This window comes from Castanea sativa, chromosome 3 (genome assembly GCF_040712315.1).
Source record: "Castanea sativa cultivar Marrone di Chiusa Pesio chromosome 3, ASM4071231v1".
Taxonomy (NCBI): Eukaryota; Viridiplantae; Streptophyta; class Magnoliopsida; order Fagales; family Fagaceae; genus Castanea; species Castanea sativa.
Genome location: NC_134015.1, coordinates 7,952,497 through 7,973,061, shown reverse-complemented (window position 1 = coordinate 7,973,061; position 20,565 = coordinate 7,952,497). Strand labels below are relative to the sequence as shown.

General features: G+C 36.5%; 2 protein-coding genes across 2 annotated transcripts; one reads left to right on the top strand and one right to left on the bottom strand.

The window, feature by feature from the left end:
* Window positions 1-5,486: 5,486 nt before the first annotated feature.
* LOC142628444 (uncharacterized) lies at window positions 5,487-6,035 on the bottom strand. Its single transcript, XM_075802550.1, has one exon. It carries the CDS (start codon window positions 6,033-6,035, stop codon window positions 5,487-5,489), a length of 549 nt encoding a protein of 182 aa, XP_075658665.1.
* Window positions 6,036-11,885: 5,850 nt separating this feature from the next.
* LOC142626788 (uncharacterized) lies at window positions 11,886-17,268 on the top strand. The gene is made up of 7 exons (XM_075800493.1): window positions 11,886-12,313; window positions 13,835-13,953; window positions 14,077-14,142; window positions 14,305-14,502; window positions 15,705-15,823; window positions 16,010-16,115; window positions 16,349-17,268. The coding sequence occupies exons 1-7, from the start codon at window positions 12,067-12,069 to the stop codon at window positions 16,982-16,984; spliced, it is 1,491 nt and encodes a 496-aa protein (XP_075656608.1). The 5' UTR covers window positions 11,886-12,066; the 3' UTR covers window positions 16,985-17,268.
* The last annotated feature ends 3,297 nt before the right edge of the window (window positions 17,269-20,565 follow it).

Sequence of the window (20,565 nt, the reverse complement as noted above, 5' to 3'; positions counted from 1 at the left end):
TAAACTCCTATTCTCAACAAAATAATAATAATAATAACAACAAATAAAATAAAATGACAACGACGACAACCTTGACACAAAAACTATGGTTCAGTTTTTCTAGTTGTCAACTCTTGGATAATGGCTTTTCAAGTATTTGATGGCTATTTTTGAGCTAAAATAAAAGTGGAACTCACGTGACCTTTGAGGCGAGTCTGATTTGGAACGTGTTCTACATTGTGTGGGAATAAATTGATGTGGTCACTTACGCCAAAATCATTAAAGAGTGAATGTGAAATTGATTCCTAAAGTGCTCACTTAACATGGTTTAAATTGGTAAAATTTTGAAGTCTCACCTAGAAAAAGAATTGAATATTTTGTGAGCTTATTCCAAATAATATAAATGTCTTCTCTCAAGAATTTTAATTATTGTGACTTTGAACTGTCAAGAATCTATAGCTCTTGTGATTTAAAATTCTTTGCAACCAAACAAATCTCTCTCTTCACTATTGACTATGCCTTAGAAAAGTGTAATCCGGTCATTTTGGAGAGAGAAAGAAAATAGAGGAATCCGGATGTTTAACATTAAAAAAATTAGTTAACTTGAACTTGAATTTCATGCAATCCTACACATTAATATTTGCTCACAACTTATATGATGATATATGTCTATATTTAGAGTTGCAAATTCACATAAATCAATACCATAAGGAGGTTTGTAAAAACCCTAATAATTAAAGTATTACAAAATAAATGGTTTACACAGAAAATGGGTAAAAGCATTAACATCGAATGTGCTAAACACTAAAAGTTTTAGCATTTTGCACACCAAATTGAAATACCAAATAACACACCTCGTCAAATGTGCCAAAATCTAATTATTATTTATTTTTAATTTTTGCAACATGCTATGGTATCATTCTACTAATAAAATGGTACTATAGCATGTTGTAAAAAATATATACATATATATATATATATACACACACACTACTATTTGAGAGACTTTCTTTGTTTAAGATCTTCAATTTAGATGCCCAAAATACCCTCAAATTTATTGGTTTCTAAGGCTTTAAATAATAGGTTAGACATGTACTAATACCAAAAAAAAAAAAAAAAAAAACTATTTTTTCCCCCACAAACATACCATTTATATCACTAAACTGTTTTTTTCCCACCTTCACATTTCTCTCTCACATTAGTACTCAAGTACTAATACAACTTCTTCTTAAAATAAAAAATAAAATAAAATTGTCATGAGTAAAACGTGTAAACCCAAAAAATAAAAAGCCTCATCGCACACACAAAGCGCGTGTAATGAGGCTAGTATACACACACACACACACACATATATATATTATTCTCTCTTATCTCTCCTCTCTTATCACACTGTCAGATTGAAACCTCCTCTCTCTTCTCTTCTCTTTTTTTGTTTGCTCTCCTCTCTCCTCTCTCATCTCTCTTATCTCTTATGAGTTGAGATCAACTATTCTCTCTTCTTTCACACTAGTAGAATTTTTTTTTTTTTTTTTTGGGTTGAGATCAGCTTTTCCAGCGATGGTGGGGTTGAGATTGATGGCTGTTTGCAGTGGTATCCCTTTTAGGCATGACCAAGTTTCAGTTTGATACTTAGAAAAATGAGCTAAAGTGTTAATTTCCCCAAAGTAGATGATCCGAGGACTAGACATAACTAAGATTCTGTTCAACACTTAATAAAATATCAATTTATACAAAGTATGTGGTCCAAAGAGTCAGGCATGACCAAGTTTCAGTTTGATACTTGAAAAAATGAGCTGAAGTGTTAATTTCTCCAAAATAGATGATCCGAGGACCAGACATAACTAAGGTTATGTTCAACACTTAATAAAATATCAATCTATACAAGGTATGTGGTCCGAGGAGTTAGGCATGACCAAGTTTCAGTTTGATACTTAAAAAAATAGTAATCAACGTCACATAGTGTCAACAGAAATAAGATGGCATAAGTGCCTTTCATTTATAATAATATCTTCGTAGGTTATTTACATTCCAGGGACGTGGTACAACATTTTCATCTAGATCTTCAAGATAATAAGCTTCCTTAATATCAAATCTCCAGTACCTAGTATGGGGAAAATTGGGACCTAACTGGAAATGACCTTATCGTATCACTTCAGTACCCAAAACCTTCCTTAATATCAAATCTCCAGGTGCAAGTGGCCTTAGCTTTACATGGGAATCATACCCTTGTTTGAGTTTGTGCTGATAATAAGCTAACTGAACCATGGCATTTTCTCGCCGCTCTTCAACTAGGTTTAAGCTTTTTTCTAATAAATTGTCATTACTGCTTGGGATGAAAGAGCTCGTCCTTAATGTCGGGAACTCAGTTTCTAGAGGAATTACAGCCTCGACTCCATAAGTTATAGAGAAGGGTGTCTCTCTGGTGGATCTCCGAGGTGTAGTTCTATACGTTCACAAAACATGTGGCAATTCTTCCACCCACCTTTCCTTAGCATCATCCAGTCTTTTCTTATGCCCATTAACTATAACTTTATTAACAGTCTTGGCTTGCCCATTCCCTAGCGGATAAGCTAGAGTGGAATATTTATTTATGATGCCTAGATCACAACAGTATCTTCTAAAGGCCTTACTATCAAATTGCAGGTCGTTATCTGAAATAAGAGTATGAGGGATTCCAAACGTGGTGACAATGTTTTTCCAGACAAATTTCTTCGCATCCAAATCCCTAATATTTGACAATGGCTCAGCCTCAACCCATTTAGTGAAATAATCTGTTCCAACGAGCAACCACCTCCTATTTCTTGCGACTTTTGGGAAAGGCCCTACAATATCCAAACCCCATTGAGCAAAAGGCCAAGGACAAGATAGAAGGTTAAGGACACCCCCTAGTTAATGGATGTTGAGAGCAAATCTTTGACATGGGTCACACTTCTTTGCATAATCTTGTGTCTCTCTCTGCATATTTAGCCACCAATACCCTTGCGTAAGAGCTCTATGAGATAAAGACATTTCTCCTGTGTGACTTCCATAAATCCTCTCATGTAACTCTTCCAAAAATAATTTTGTTGCTTCAAGGTGTATACACAGCAAATATGGTCCTGAAAAAAAGCGTCTGTACAACTTCTGGTCTTCGGACAGCTAGAACCAAGGTGCTTTTCTGCGTATTTTATCTGCCTCGGACTTCTCTTCGGGCAAGATATCTTTTTTAAGGAACGACACTATAGGATCCATCCAACTAGGTCCCATCCTAATTTGATGAATCCGGATGGCGTCACTATTCATCCCAGTGGGTTTACGTAGATCTTCAATAAGGATGACCCGATGTAGGCCTTATGCCAAAGATGTCGCAAGGGTGGCTAAGGAGTCAACATGGGTATTCCTGCTCTTGAAGATATGTAACAAGGTGAAAAATTCAAATTTTGATTGTAAATACTTGACCTGGGTTAGATACTCTTGCATCCTCGGATCTCTGGCCTCTACCTCTCCTTCCACCTGGCCCACTACTAATCGTAAATCTGAGAATATTTGCACTGTTTTTTCACCCATCTTCTGAACCATAGTCATTCCTACCAATAAAGCTTCATACTCTGCCTTATTGTTGGTGGTCGAGAACCCCAGTCTCAAGGATTTCTCAAAAGTAATTCACTCAGGAGATACCAAAACTAGCCTCACACCAGATCCTCTTTGGTTTGCTGCTCCATCAATGTACACTTTCCATATCAAAGGTTCCTTGCACGAAATCATGTCAACTGATTTTTCATCCATGTCCAATCTCTTGGCATTCTCTTCTAATGAAAGCTCAGCAAATTCTACCACCAAATCAACAAGGACTTAGCCCTTCATAGAGGTGCGAGGCATATATTTGATATCAAAAGCTCCCAAAATGGTACCCCATTTAGCAATCCTTCCCGTATAGTCAGCACTTCAAAGTATAGACCTTAAAGGAAGTTGAGTTAAAACAACAACTGTATGAGATTAGAAGTAATGGGGAAGCTTACGCGTAGCATGCACCACTGCTAGGATTGCTTTTTCCAACAATAAATAATGCATCTCGGCCTCATGTAGGGATTTGCTCACGTAATAAACTGGCTTCTGTACACCATTATCAACCCGTATCAAAACCAGACTAACAACATGACTAGCCACAACAATATATGCGAACAAAATTTCATCCGTTTTTGGCTGAGACATAATGGGTGGCCGCGAAAGATATTCTTTAAATTGTTGAAGATCTAAAGCACACCAATCGGTCCATTCAAATCCCTTCCACTTATTCAACAACTGGAAGAAAGGCCTGCATCTATCTACGGACCGAGAAATAAACCAGTTGAAAGCAGCAGTTATCCCTGTCAAACTCTGAACCTCTTTAGGATTTCGAGGCGGTTGTAAGCTATTAATTGCGTTGACCTACCTAAGATTAACTTCAATTCCTCGATGAGTTACCATGTAACCCAGAAATTTACCTGATCCCACATCAAAAGAACACTTTCTTAACGTCTGAAAGGTGTCATTTAGGTCTTCCACATGCATGGAAACCATTTTACTTTTCACTACCATGTCATCCACATACACTTCAATAGTCTTTCTCAGCTGTGGCTTAAACATCTTAGTCATCATCCTTCGATAGGTAGCCCTTGAGTTCTTTAAACCAAAAAGCATTACCTTATAATGATAATTTCCTGTAGGAGTGACAAAGGCTTTCTTCTTCTGATCATGCAAATCCAAAGATATTTGGTGATAACCTTGAAATGTATCTAAAAAACTCACCTGAGGATGCCCAACAGTGGTGTCCACCAGCTGATCTATACATGACATTAGGAAAGAATCTTTAGGACAAGCCTTGTTCAAATTTATGAAGTTTACGCATACTCTCCACTTCCCATTCTTCTTCTTCACTACCACTGTATGAGCCAACTATTCAGGATAAAACGCCTCCTTAATAGCGCCAGCCTTTTTGAGCTTGCCTACCTCTTCTTTAACGGCCTTAAAATGCTCCTTGGATGAGCGCTGAGATGGTTGCTTCCTTGGCACCATGGCTGGATTAACATTTACCTGGGGGCCTCATAAGCATTCCATGCAAATACATCAACATTCTTTTTCAAAAACATAACCAGCTCCTCCTTCTCCTGATGTGGCAATTGAACTCCTACCTGAAATAATTTTTCAGGGTCATCACCTATAATAACCTCCTCTAACTCCTCACACGCGGATTCTTCTACCGCTACCACTCTAGGCGTGGCCAGAGACATTGATTGCTATGAGCCCCCTTCAGCAGAGATCGAGGACTCTGACCTAAGCTGATGCAGAAGTGCAGCCACCATGCACTGTCTTACCACAGATTGACTCCCAACCAGTTCCTCGATTTGATCCCTAGATGGAAACTTCACTTTGACATGTAGAGTTGAGGAAACAGCACCTAGAGCATGAAGCCAAGGTCTTGCTACAATGGTCGTGTAGGGAGAATAAGCATCCACCACAATGAAGTTCACTTCTACTACCTCTAAGCATTATTGCATAGGTAATCTAATTTGCCCATTTGGTATGACAGTCTTCCCTTCAAAACTTATTAACGATGAATCATAAGCTGTCAGATCCTCAAGCTTCAAGTTTAGCCCCTTATATAAGTTAGGGTACATAATATCCGCACCACTACCCTGATTAACCATCACTCTTTTCACATCGTAGCCCCCTATCCTCAACGTAACCACCAAAGCATCATCATGTAGCTGGATAGTCCCAATCTTGTCTTCTTCTGAGAAACCTAATGTTGGTTGGATACTTCCCCTAGCCCTCTTCGACTCAGAACTAGAATCCTCGGTAAGGGTTCGTGCTACGGACATCACCCTGGAAGGATGAGAACCAGTCCTCCCAAAAACAGCAAAGATAACATTGATTGTACCCAAAGGAGGCCTTGAAGAAGTGTTGCCTTGATTTACCAAACCTGAATGGTCTCCTTGCCCATTGGGCCGATACAAAAACTGTTTTAACCTTCCCTCCTTAACCAACTGCTCCAAATGATTCCACAGGGTCTTACAATCCTCAGTGGTATGATCCATTTCTCGATGATACTAGAAATGAAGGTTCTAATTACGCCTCATGGGTCCCCTGCCATCTTGTTAGGCCATTGAAATATGGTTCATTCTGGATTTTCTCCAACAGTTGATGCACCGATTCCCGAAATACAGTATTAACCACCTGAGGAGTGGTAGGACCAGATTGCCCAACAAAATCTCTTCGGGGCCTATTGTTGTTGTATCTGTCCAACCTAAAATCGCTCCTCTCTTAAAGGATAACCTTTGCTTTTTCCTTATCTTGTTGCTGATCTTCCTCAACTCGTTTATATTCATCAATGCGATCCATGAGTCGACGTACACTCCTTACAAGCTTTTTGGTCAGAGATTTCCTTAAGTCGTGCTCGGTAAGAAGGCCAACCTTAAAAGTCCTTATGGCTACATCGTCAAAATCTCCATCGATCTCATTGAACATTTTCCAATATCTGTCAAAGTATGTTTTCAGGGTTTCCCCTTCTCGCATGGCCATGGACAATAATGAATCCAGGGGCCGAGGAAATTTACTACATGTAATGAAGCGAGACCCAAATGCCCAAGTGAGTTCCATGAAGGAATCAATAGAACCTACCCTCAAGCCATTAAACCACCTCATCGCCACAAGTCCCGGGCTAGAAGGGAAGACTTTGCACATTAAAGTTTCATTCTTACAATGCACCGCCATCCTCTTATTGAAATGACTCATATACTCCACGGGGTCTGTTCGGTCATTATAAATGATGAACATTGGCTGGGTGAATCGCCGAGGGAGTTTTCCCTTTTCCACCCTACGTGTGAAGGGTGACTTAGAAATTTGCTGTAATGCCCTATTCATAGCATCATTTTCCAAGCCTCTAAAGGAAGGCTTCTTGCCCTCACGACCATGAAGGTAGTCCTCCTTGTAGGAAAAAGACTTACTAGGAGGAGTTTTTGACCTGGGCCTGTAACTACTACCTTGGATGTTCTCAGAAGAAGGGTTAGAAAATGAGGGAGTTCGCCTTCGCCTTTTGTGGCACAACTTCTTCTTTAGGTGGTCTATCTCCAACTGCATGGCCTTAACATTTTCCTCGTGAGGAATTCTACTTCCACCTCATGAATGACTCCTACTAGTGTGCACTATGTGCACACTGCCTTCTCGATCTCTTTCTTATTCAAGATGCAAGAAATGATCCTCACGCTGGGAACCCATAAACTCTGCATGGTGTGGACCTGAACCTACCATAATGTTAACCTTCCTAGAACACAAGATTTTCCATGGACGGCGCCAATTGTAAGATCACAATTTGCACCCAAACCCAACAATAAGAAGGGGATAGGTCCAAAAAACCCAATACAATAAAATTTGTAGAGAGTGGGCTTGAAATCTAGGTTTTAGTGATGTTAAATAACAAAAATGATTGGCTAGATCACAACATCATAATAATGGATCTTATCTTTCACTCTTTCAAAGATAGAGTACAATCATGAGTGCTAATGTGTACAATGTTTTCTCCTTTTTTTCTCCGATCCTCTTCCTGAATGTCTTCCTTTTCCTTTTATATCATCCCCCTTCTTCTTCCCATCTTCCACGTATGGATCAAATTACTAATTTAGATACTTGTTCCATCAACCTATCCCTGAAGTCTTTGGAGGCAGCTGTAAGGCTGAACCTTGATACTTAGGCATCACTTCTCCATTAATGTGGCCAAAGAGTTACCTACAGAGTATTCAATGTGGTGGTAACAGCTTTATCTTAGATATTTCGTAGCCCTTCTTCTTATCTTGTACATCCACCATGCCTACCCTTACTTATAGGATTTCCTAGAATATCGTTTTTGGACGCTAAACATCCCTTTCCTACCTCGGCTTTACATAGCTGAGGACATACTCTTCCTCGGACCACCTTCTTGGATAACCTTAATCAGACCTCGTTTCTTTATCCCTTAGTACTGCCTTTTGGATTGATATCCCCACATCCTCGGACCATTCAATGTCCTCGGATTGGGCCTCTAGCCCAACACACATTCCCGGGCCTATTAACCCCACAACAAACATATACACTCAGATTTTAGTTAGAGTAAAATTTCTATTTTGTATTAAAAAAAAATCATTCTTAAGGCCTATTTAGATAAAAGTAATTATCAGTTGAAAGAGTACCGTGGACCTATGAATAGTTACAAAAATAAACTAAATAGTAGAATAAATTGGTAAAAAATAAGCTAACCAAACAAACATTTAACTGTTCCTAGAGTTGATAAATATTTTCCCACGGTTAAATAAAGGAAAAAATGAAAATTATTAAGAGAGAGAAAAATATATAATCTAAGAAAAATAAAAATATATAGTTTTTTAATAGATCTATATATTAATTGTATTAGAGTGTATCATCCTACTTTGACATGAATCAATTACATTAAACATCAATTATAAATATTGTTATCATATTTGTGTCATATTTACAGGTTGTGTTAAATATTGTCACCCTTACTTTACTATGCTTAAAAGTTTTAAAAATATTGTTATACATATATATATATATATATATAATCAAAAATCTTTTTATATAAAAAAAAAAAAGAAAAAGAGTAGAAGCAATGTTTCAACTTTATATTTGAAACCAGCCTCACGCAGTTAATGGGGGTAACTCAAACAGTGGATAGACTTTGTCGTAACTTTATTTGGGGCACGACGGAAACCAAAAAGAAACTTCACCTGATCAGCTGGAAGAAGATCACCAAACCCAAAGTTAATGGGGGTCTCGGCCTTCAATCAGCCAAGGAAAGGAACTCAGCTCTGCTTGCCAAGCTTAATTGGCGGTTTCATCAAGAAAAAGACTCCCTTTGGGCTAGAGTGCTCTCCCAAAAATATATCACTCGAAGGAGGCGTTCTCCTAATACTTCTAGATCTTGTTCATCCACTTGGGCGGCAATCATGAGAGGGGAGGCTATTTTTAACAGGGGTATAAAATGGATAGCGGGTTATGATAGTAAGTTATCTTTTTGGCATGATAAATGGTTGAGTGATGGTACAGTTAGAAGCCTTATTAATGGCCCTTTGCAGAGAAATGAGGAGACCTTACTTTTAAGAGATGTAGTGCACCACAGTTCCTGGAACTTGGATGTTATTTCATTCAATTTTCCTCATTCCCTAAGGCAGAAAATTAAGGCTACTCCTATTCCTATGTCAGCAGCAGGTGTTGATCACATTTCTTGGTGCTCTTCACCTGATGGGGAGTTTGATATAAAGGAGGCTTACAAGCTGGCTTGTGTCGTTCATGATCCCCATTTGTTTGAGCCTTTTATGGGGAATTGGGTGTGGAAATCTATTACTCTGCCCAAGATCAAGTGTTTCCTTTGGCAGTGCATACATAATAGTCTTCCCGCTAGAGAAGTTCTTGGATCGAGGGGGCTGGCTATTCCCACTTCTTGCCCTCTGTGTAACGGGGACGTTGAATCAATAATCCACATTTTGCGTGATTGCCCTCTTGCCAAAGATTTCTGGGATTCTTTTCCTTTACCGTGCCACACCGACCTCTTTTATGGTTCTAGTTTAACAGATTGGCTTCGATTAAATTGTACTAAGTATCACTCTTCAGTATCAGGTATATCTTGGAGCATCTTCTTTCCTTTTGGAGTGTGGGGCCTCTGGCTCAGACGCAACAATGTCATCTTTAGAGATTCAGGCCCCCAAAAATCTTTAAAGGTGGAAACTATAGCCAAAGCTGCTGAATTTGCCTTCCTCGGCTTGAATGATAAACTTCAACGCAACTTATCTATCATCCAGGTGCAGTGGCATTCCCCCCCTGACGGTTGGTATAAGTTAAATTCAGATGGTTCTTCATTGGGCAACCCTGGTAAGGCTGGTGGAGGTGGAATCATTCGCAACTCCTGTGGAGAATGGGTTAGTGGCTATGCTAGAGCAATTGGGTATACTACAAGTGTGGCGGCGGAGTTATGGGCTCTTAGGGATGGGATTAATCTCTGCATTGATTTAAACTTGGAGAATGTCATATTTGAACTTGATGCTAAACTGGTGGTGGATCTGCTTTTGAAAGATGAGAGTAGTCCGAATGGTAATGAAGTTATCATGGCTGACTGTAAGGAAGGATTGAAGAGGATTCCAAGGGTCAAAATTCAGCACTGCTTTAGGGAAGCTAATAAATGCGCCGACGCGCTTGCTAGAAGAGGCGCGGTTAGTCCTCATGATTTTGTTGTTTTTCAATTTCCTCCAGCTGATGTGGCCTTGCTGGCTAGTCTTGATGCAGCTGGTGCATTGTATGAGCGTCTTTGCTCTGATGTTTCTCTTAGTTAGTTTTGCTTAATGTTATTGCCTGATTACCAAAAAAAAAAACTTTATATTTGACTTTTTATTTTAAAGAGAGGAATTTATCAGACTATTTAATTCTTATCCTATCACCAACTCAGTTCAGGTGTCTTTTCATAATGTGGGGCCTCTCTCTTATCCTTATCCACTACCCTGCACCATTCCCTATAAGTCTACAACATGGCCCTACATTGATATTTATGCACAAAACGATACTTCTTTTTTCTTGAAACTGAAAAGGACGGCAAAATTATACAAATTTTTTTTATATCATTTTGACAAGTAATAATGGGAGAGAGAGAGAGAGAGAGAGAGAGAGAGAGAGAGAGAGAGAGAGAGAGAGTGAGTGTGTATATATATATATATATATATATATGTGTGTGTGTGTGTGTGTGTTTGTGTTTGTATGCAATGGGAGTATTTATTTTTATTAATCGAATTTACAATTCAGCCAATGTGATTTTGTGTTATCAAAAATTAATTCACATACTTTTAATTATTACATTTGAGTTCATCAAAATTTTAGATTAAAATAAAATCTTAATTTTTTTTATCATATATGACAAATTGGTCTCACTAATATTTTAATGGCTACACTTTTTACCAATTTAAGTTTGGATTAAATTGTGATGGAACTTAAAAACGTGTAGGTAATTTGTAATTTAATAGAATTCATAATATTAATGTGTGAATATAGACGTAGATACCTAATTGACTCCCAAAACCATTGAGTCAAGTGTTTAGGTCCGTCCAAATCCATGAAAATATTTTACAAAAGTAGTGACACAAAAGTTTCACAATAATTATTACATTAACATGAGTTGCAACTATTGGTGCTAAAAAAAATTGGTTTCACAAGTAGAATTACTTGAAAATCATATTATTCCAATCAAATTTGCTACATCAGCAAATTATAAAATAAAAGAAAAAAGATTTTTTTTTTTTTTTTTTTTTTTTTGCTGCAATAAGGCTAAAGGCACAGTAAATTTTACAACAATTTAATTAATTACTATTTGCCACATCAACATATTGTACAATTTGTCATGTATGTAACACTCTTGTAATTTTTTGTGTTTCTAATGTCTCTTTTATATATATATATAGTCAACACCCTTGATGTCTTGGATAAACTAACAAAGTTTAAAACATTTCAAAACTAACTAATTTGAACTCTAATCACCTTGACAAAAGCAAAAAAAATGAATAACAAGTTAGATACTAAGTTGGTCAAATTTAAGGCATTTTAAAATTGACTAATTTAAACCCTAATCACCATGACAAAAAGCAAAAAAAAAAATGAGTAACAAATTTGAAATGTTTTGTACGTGGCTAGCATTAATCCATACCTCGTTAACAATATTTTAACCCCTCAAAAAAAATAATACAATAAAAATCTCCCTAAACTTATCCAATATATTATAATATTAAAAATAAACAAAGGAAAAAAAAGACAAAACTATTATTGGACTATACGTGCCCAACAAGCACCAAATATAACACACCAAACTATTGTTGGAGTAGGATTCTTATTGGTGCTCACAGCATAACCCCAAACCCACACACTCACTCTCAAAAACCCTTTCCTTTCCTTTCCTTTCCTTCCTTCTTCTATTCAAAGCACAAAGCACAATTTGCTTTTCCTTCCTCTCCTCTCATCTTTCTCTTCTCTCTCTTATGGTTCTTTGAAATCTTTCGCTTTCTTCGTGGACAAAGAGCAAGAGCAGGAGCAGCAAAAGCAATGGCGGTGCAGAGGTTAGAGAGAGGCGATTTGTGGAAGAGCAAGGCAATGGCTTTGCAGATCCGTCTCAGGGACCGTTTCAGAGTCGCCGTCGACCGTCGCCGTCGCCTCCGGGAACTTCTTTTCGCCGGCGATGGAGACGGAGACGACGGTTGCTTCTCTTCCACCGTCGACCGGTGGCTCCGAAGGTTCAGAGATTTCCGCAGGGAGTCCCTGCCTTCTTCTTCTACTTTCTATCGCAAAAGAGGTATATTTTTTTTTTCTGATTCTGGGAATTTGGAAAAGAATATGTGTGATGGGTAATGGTGAAACGACATTGATTAGTGTAGCTCAAAAGCTTTGAGATTAAGGCATTGTTGTTATGGTTTTGGTGTAGATTTTTGTAAGGATTCGATGCTCGTTTGAGCGACTTGTTGGCGGCTCTATGTAAGTTAGGTAGATGGATAGTTAGATTAGTTATAGATATTGACAATTCATGGCTGAGAGCTTCGTAGCTCGGTGGTGGCATTGCTTGGTCTTCTTTATGAAGTTTGAATCTAACATTTGAATTCTCAAATTTTACTTATTTATCAGTATGATTCGGGTTTTGACATAGTTTTTGTAAGGAGTCGATTCTTATTTGACTGAATTATAGGCAGCTCTATATACCCATATGGATAGATAGATAGATTAGTCGTAGATATTGACAGTTCGTGGCCGAGAGCGTTGTAGCTCAGTGGTGGCATTGCTTGGTCCTCTTTATGAAGCAGCTCTATATACCCATATGGATGGATAGATAGATTAGTCATAGATATTGACAGTTCATGGCCGAGAGCTTTGTAGCTCAGCGGTGGCATTGCTTGGTCCTCTTTATGAATTTCAAATCTAACAATCGAATTCTCAAATTTTACTTATTTATCAATATTATTTGTGTTTTGGCGTAGTTTTTGTAAGGAGTTGATTCTCGTTTGACTGAATTATTGGCAGCTCTATATACCCATATGGATAGATAGATAGATAGATTAGTCATAGATATTGACAGTTCATGGCCGAGAGCTTTGTAGCTCAGTGGTGGCATTGCTTGGTCCTTTTTATGATTTTGAATCTAACAATTGAATTCTCAAATTTTACTTATTTATCAATATGATTTGTGTTTTGGCGTAATTTTTGTAAGGAGTCGATTCTCATTTGACTGAATTATTGGCAGCTCTATATACCCTTATGGATAGATAGATAGATTAGGCTTATATATTGACGGTTCATGGCCGAGAGTGTTGTAGCTCAGTGGTGGCATTGCTTGGTCCTCTTTATGAAGTTTGAGTCTCCCCTTCCCAATTGTTGTGACAATTGAATTATCAAATCTTACTTATTTATCAATAATGACTCGGGTTTTTGGTGTAGTTTTTGTAAGGAGTTGATTCTCTTTTGACTGACTTGTTGGCAGCTCTTTATACCTATATGGATAGATGGATAGATAGATTAGTCGTAGATATTGAAAATTCATGGCCGAGAGCATTGTAGCTCAGTGGTGGCATTGCTTGGTCTTCTTTATGAATTTCGAATCTCCCCTTCCCAGTTGTTGTAACAATTTAATAATCATATATCCTGACAATTCACCTTTTAATGATAAGGCAGTAAAGTTCACAAATTGATTTCTCTATTTAATAAATAGTGTTAATTTGTTTAGTTGACTAATTAGTGATCAATCATCAATTTACTTAAAATAAAAGAAATACTGTTTAAAATAAATGTGTCTAAATTCTGAATTATGAAATCCAATTTGCCACAGTGAGTAAAGACTTCAATGCTGAAGAAGAGTCTGTTGTTCTTCGCATGGTTCAAGCCGTGGCTCTACCTGTTTTGGGAAACGTTTGTCATGTGTTTATGAACGGCTTAAATCGTGTTCAGGTCAGTGAATTTGCATGGCATTCGATTTTTTGTTATACCTCTCTACCCAGTTATTCAATTCTTCGGTTGGAATGTTGATGCGTGCAATATTTGATTTGGGTTATTGTGTGGTGTTTGTCACAGGTTTATGGTTTGGAAAAATTGCATGATGCGGTGCTGCATAGACCCAAGGACAAGCCTCTTGTTTCGGTATGAACAATTCAACTGATATGGATTTAATTTAAAATGTGTTTTTACACAATTTAGCTTGGCCTAATTTTGCAACTTTGTATAATGCCAATGTCCAATTTCCATCTTGATTTAATCATTGAATAATAGTGTATGGTTTGAAAGGGAATTTATGTTTTTCAGGTCAGCAATCATGTTGCTTCGCTGGATGATCCACTTGTTATTGCTTCACTGCTTCCACCACATGTTCTTCTGGATGCGCAGAACTTGAGATGGACACTTTGTGCGTCTGACCGATGTTTTAGCAATCCTGTTTTTTCTACGTTCTTTCAATCTGTCAAAGTCTTGCCACTTTCCCGTGGTGAGGGTCTTTATCAGAAGGTATTCCTCTAAGCATGTCTTCAGTTAGTCAAGATATTGCACTTTTGTTTGATGCTGTTAGAAATACTTGGTGGGTGACTTGTATAGATTTATTTGTGGCAAGGGGTATTGTCAAGAGGGTTCTGTTTACAATATTTTGTCTTGTTTCTTTCCTACTCTTGCATTGATATGATAGACAACAAGGTTATAAATTCTTCTTTTTTGGGATAAGTAATTTTTTTTTTTTTAATAACAGAAAAATGAGAGTGAACCAAGTATATAGGATGTGTATATATATATATATTAGGATGTATGCAACTGGGGACAATACAATCAAGCATGCAAATTACAATGACTTATCAAATCACAAATCAAACATGGATAATAACTTTCCATGACATCCAATTTCTTCTTGTTTTATTTTATTTTTTACATTGTAGGAACCTTTTTAAAGAAGAGCTCTTTGGAACTCGCCTTTGGGCAATAAATCCTATAGACTGACCCACCCTCCAAAAACCAGTTGTTGGGTAATTCAATGGCATTCGCAACAGACATCCTATCTAACATGGTTTTAAAGATAAATAATTTTAGATCCGGAAAATACCATTCAGAATCTTCAAAGCATTGGTCATTTCTCTCCCTCCAAAGACACCACATTAGACAATGGGGGAGCGGCCATCCAAATAACATCATTTTGGTAACGAGCAAACATTTCTTGCCAACAACTGTAAGTCAACAACCATCTTCAGCATTACGTGATAAACTTCAAACAATGCGAATGCCATAGTCCACAACTTTGTAGCAAGGTTATAACTTATAGGATACTAGCCACTGTCAGAGTTCATCTCTTCCCATCTTTCCGGGTGCACATGCACATTTACATTTTTTTTTCTCAGTTTTTGAAGATGGTGTTTGACAGTTTGAGGGCTTAGTTGCTTTTTCACACAGCTTGGAACCTTTACACCTTATATGCCCCAGATGTTGACTTGTTTCTGATTCAAAATGTGGAATTATTTTTAAAATAATTTCTGCTAGAAAGACTGAAGAAGGATGTGATTTGCAGGAGAGAGAGTATCCACCAGTCTCATGAGATATATAAATGACTATATCTGTTATGTTAATTTGACATTTCAATACTCACTCAAATATTTTTTTTCCCCTCATAATGTTAAGCTATGTGATAACTATCCTCGTGTTCTCATCTTGCTTCATAACTGCTTCAGGGCATGGATATGGCTATTGCAAAATTAAATCGTGGTGGGTGGGTTCATATCTTCCCAGAAGGTGGTCGATCTCGAGATGGTGGAAAAACCATGGGGCCTTCCAAGAGAGGTGTTGGAAGGTAAGGGTCTGTAGGAGAATTTTTTTCTTTACTTAATTTTTTGAGAGAGGGAGACACAGAGAGATGTCTTTTGTTCTGTTAAGTTTTGGCACTTGGATAGCAGCTGCTGCCAGTTGCAAGTTTTATTTGCTATTTCCTCTTCTTTGAAGCATGAATATTTACTATTGTGCACTCGTACCCAAACAGGTTGGTCCTGGATGCAGACAATATTCCCATGGTTCTTCCATTTGTACATACTGGTATGCAGGAGATCATGCCAATAGGAGCTAGCATCCCAAGGGTTGGAAAGACAGTAAGTCATCGTACTGGTAATGTTTTGTTAGTGGAAGATTCTAAGCAATGGACACACCAATTGTTATCAATACATAGTAGTTTGAGACCATCATTGCCAAGCTTGAATTTGGACTTCACTATTTTCCCCATTTTCTAGTGCCCTTATGTTGGTAATCTTAATGGCTAAAATAATAATGAAATTGCAGCCACTGTCATTGCTAACTTATTATTTCATATGCCTGAAATATGTAGGTAACAGTACTGATTGGAGACCCTATCCATTTTGATGATTTACTCAACGTGGAAAAAGAAGCACATGTATCAAGAGGAAAATTATACGATGCTGTAGCTTCAAGAATTGGTCATCGATTACATGAGATGAAAGCTCAACTTGATGAATTAGCTCTTGAACAAGCTATGCAATTACAAAAACAACCAGTACAAATTACAGATAGAACAGCTGAGCTTTTGCAGCAAGTTGACTGGGATTCATTTGGGATGGGAGGCTATTTATCTTCTGAAGATGATTCTTTGTTGAGGCAAGAATCACAAAACCTATCAAGGATAGATGATGCTACTTGTCATCAAGGACTTGCTTCGTCCCTGAGACAAGAGACAAAGATGCAACCAAAGCTAAATGTTACCTATCCTCAAGAGCCTGCTTTGAGTGATCGGTGTTTCAAAGTTGGTTTATCCTATGGGAATGGACTTGTGTCGAGGATGCGTGGTTATATAGACCCAACTGAGCTAATGGGTTTTGCTGCCAGCGGCTTATTTGTGAATCTTAGACCAAAGGAGTTCTCTGCAAATTATAGAGAAGTTGGCCCCTTAAAGGCATGGAAACAATTTTTGGAAGATAATGTGTTCCGTCAGTGGAACCATTGCTAACACTATTAGTGTAGGAATTGTTGTAAAAATTTATTGTTAATGATAATTTAAGTTCAAGTTAGGCAGATGGGAATTTAAAAATGTTACACCATTTTTTGTTTTTTCCTTAAAATAAGTGGAGGGAGGATATTTGAACCTAATTTTTCCAATAGAGATAGTTGGGTAATGTTACTGAGTTACGAGGTACTTAGAGAGAAGTCTTATGCATTGTAATTTGCGAATTGACTTGTTCATTCTCTTTTTATATTCAAGTATGCAACATCTTGCATAAACAATTTATATCTTTAAATCTCAGGGTTGACCTTTGAATTTTTTTTAATTTGATAGTACAATGGAAAGAGGGACTTGAATTTTAGATGTTTTCACTAGAAATGTTAGGAGTTCTCAATCAATTAAGTTACGAAACTCTTGACAGTTGGCCTTGAAATTAAACGTAGCCAAAATTGGGTGATAAGTAATTACTATATTATGAGCTAACATTGAGACATGAAAAGTAAAATTTATTGAGGTGATAAGTTGTGATGATTATAACATCATTTTAATATGAACATAACAAGGCACTAACCCCATTATATACCAAATTTTAAGAGTCTTCTAATTCAGTAACATGCCAATTTCCTCTATATGTATATATATATGTATATAGCAGAGTCAGTGGCTAATGAATCTCACGTCTACATTTAGGGTGGTAAATGAATCAAGTTGTTTATGAATGACATAGGGTCAAATTAAGAAAAATTTTGTTTATGTTCGTTTTAGCAAATAAGTAGATCAAGCTTAACTTTAGGTTCAACTATTAAACAAACATAATTCAAACATAGTAATGTTCTAGTGAATGTTTTCATGAGTATGAAACTCAATTGAAATACATATGATATTATTTGTTTATAAATATACTTGTACAAAAATATACTTAAATAAAATTGATATTGAATTATGTCAGTTTTTAAATAAATTTAAAAAATATCAATCACTAAATGAAATTATTCATAATATAAATAATCCATCTTGGAATAAAATTTATTTATAATTTTTAACAATAATGTATCCTTTTTTATTATAGAAATTTATAAATGAAAATTATTCTATTTAATTAACTCAAGTTGTTTGTGTACAAACTTGAACTTGTTTGATAAAAATAAAAATAAAAAAGAAAAAGAGAAAAATAATAGACTAGAACATATAATCTAACTTGATAATGAGCTCAAGCTTGCATTGTGTTTGAGATAAAATTAAGTTTTAATTAACATTTTGATCCTTATATTTACCTTGTATGTTAACATGGTATTAACATTTTTCTTAACAATCCAACATTCAGTACCACAAAGTATAGCTGGTTGTATAGTAATTTTTTACACACACACACATAAACTTAATAGGTAAGGGTAATGGGATGAGGTCTTCACCTTCCGCTTTGCATGATTGGACAAACTTCCTTACCCCATCCCGCTTTGCCCCCACAAAACTTTACTATGTCAATTCGTCCCACACCATACTTGTAACAAGTTTTTTTTTTTGGGATAAAACTCATTTGATCAATATTAATATACTTGAAATTATAAATAAATTTATAACAACAAATAAAACTAATTATTAGATAGGACTTAATATTAATATTTAAAGTGTTTGATAAAATAATATCACAACAATACTCTCAATGTACTTCTCATGTCATTATGCTCTTATTTTATCATTCAATACAAACTCTCAATATTTATGAATTATCAATCAAAGATATCGAATGCTCACTCTTTAGCATCTCTTAGCGATCAAGTTTTATTGCCCCTTAGTCTCTATTTATTCTTTTACTCAACTTACATTTCATATACTCTATTTTAGTCCTACTTAAAAAGGAAAGTCTAAATTTATATGTATACATATATAAAACTATACTAAAAGATTGTTCGGGGTTTGTTTTTTTTGTTGAAATTGAAATTTTTTTGCTAAAATTACTGTAGATAAATGTAAAAGTTAACTAAAATAGTATAATAAGACCCACAAATAGTACCAAAAAGTGCAGTAGAATTCATAAATAATAACAAAAATAAGCTAAATAGTAAAATAAGTTGGCTTTTTAATTTGGATTCAAATGCACACGGATATAGACTTTTTTTTTTTAGGGAGCACACTAATATATACTTGAGAATAAATTATGTATGTTTGTAAATAAGTTCATAAGACATCAAGTTATTAACTATAATTTAATTTTTTTATAGTAAAATAATATTAACAATATACAAGGTTGGTGTATCTGTTTTTTATATGTTTAAAAACAAAAATAATTATATTTAATTAACTCAAGTATCTCATTCTCTTATGGACAAAATCAAACACATTTGATAAAAAAATAAACAAAACTTACACATATTAGTATGCATTTGACAACCGATTATAAGCTAATTTCTTACTTAGGCTGCGTTTGGTTGGGTGTAAAATATTTTCCGGGTGTAAAATATTTTCAAGTGAAAATATTTTCGGGAAAGGAAAATAATTTCTAGTGTTTGGTTGCAATTTTAAAATTATATTGGAAAATAATTTGAAGTGTTTGGTAATATTCAGAAAATGCAAAATTTTCACTAATTTCTCACATTTTCTCAGCTTCCAAACAAATTTTATATCAAAAAAATCTACCAACACCCACCACCACCCACATACTAGCACCACACAACACAAAAACCACCAAAACACCACCACCCACACCACCGCAACAACAACAACAAAATCAGAGATCAAAAGCCACCAAAACACCAAAAAAATCAGAGATCAAAAGCCACCAAAACGCCACTACCCACGCCACCACAACAGCAACAAAAAAAAATCAGAGATCAAAGAGAGAAAGATTGAGAGATTGAGGGAAAGAGATCAGTAACGGCGGCCAGATTGAGGGAAAAATGATCGGTAACAGCGGCCAGATTGGTAACGACGGAGGTGGGTTTGGGCTTGGGACGGTGGTCTCGCGGCTCGATCTCGCCGACGCGAGCTCGCCAGCGTGGTAGCGATCTCGCGACTCGATCTCACCGGCGCGAGCTTGTCTGGGCTTAGGGCTCGGTTTGGGCTTGGGGCTCGGTCTGGGCTTGTCGGCGCGTCTGGGCTTGGGGCTCGATCTCGTCGGCGCGAGCTCGTCGGCTCATCGGCACTTCTCTCTCTTTCTCCTCTCTTCGTTCTCTGTCTCCCTCTCTTCGTGCTCTCTCTCTCTCTGTTTTCCGTGGAAAATGTGATTTAAAGGTAAAATAGGAACGGATTTCATTTTCCATTGTATAAGGGCTGTTTTACGGCCAAACTGTAAAATAATTTTAGTTGACCAAATTTTTTGTGCTCACCAAACACACGCAAATGGGGAAAATAATTTCTGAAATTGGTTTACCGTTAAACCAAACGCAGCCTTAAATTATCTATTATTTACGCGCCTCACACCCTTTCCTTTTCTTTTCTTTTTTTTCTTTTTTTTTTGCCTGATTCATATTTGAAAAAAAAGAAAAAAAAAGAAAACAATCATCAAAATCCAAAAACAGTATAATAATGGAAAGCAAATTTCGGCCCACACAATCACACTCAACACAAAACGATACAACACCTTTTTT

Bases quoted from the DNA above. Each gene is read 5' to 3' on its own strand.
- LOC142628444 (XM_075802550.1), bottom strand. From the start codon at position 6,035: ATGGATCATACCACTGAGGATTGTAAGACCCTGTGGAATCATTTGGAG.
- LOC142626788 (XM_075800493.1), top strand. From the start codon at position 12,067: ATGGCGGTGCAGAGGTTAGAGAGAGGCGATTTGTGGAAGAGCAAGGCA. The intron at 13,954-14,076 runs GTCAGTGAATTT...TGTTTGTCACAG, and splicing joins ACGGCTTAAATCGTGTTCAG to GTTTATGGTTTGGAAAAATT. The intron at 16,116-16,348 runs GTAAGTCATCGT...TGAAATATGTAG, and splicing joins TCCCAAGGGTTGGAAAGACA to GTAACAGTACTGATTGGAGA.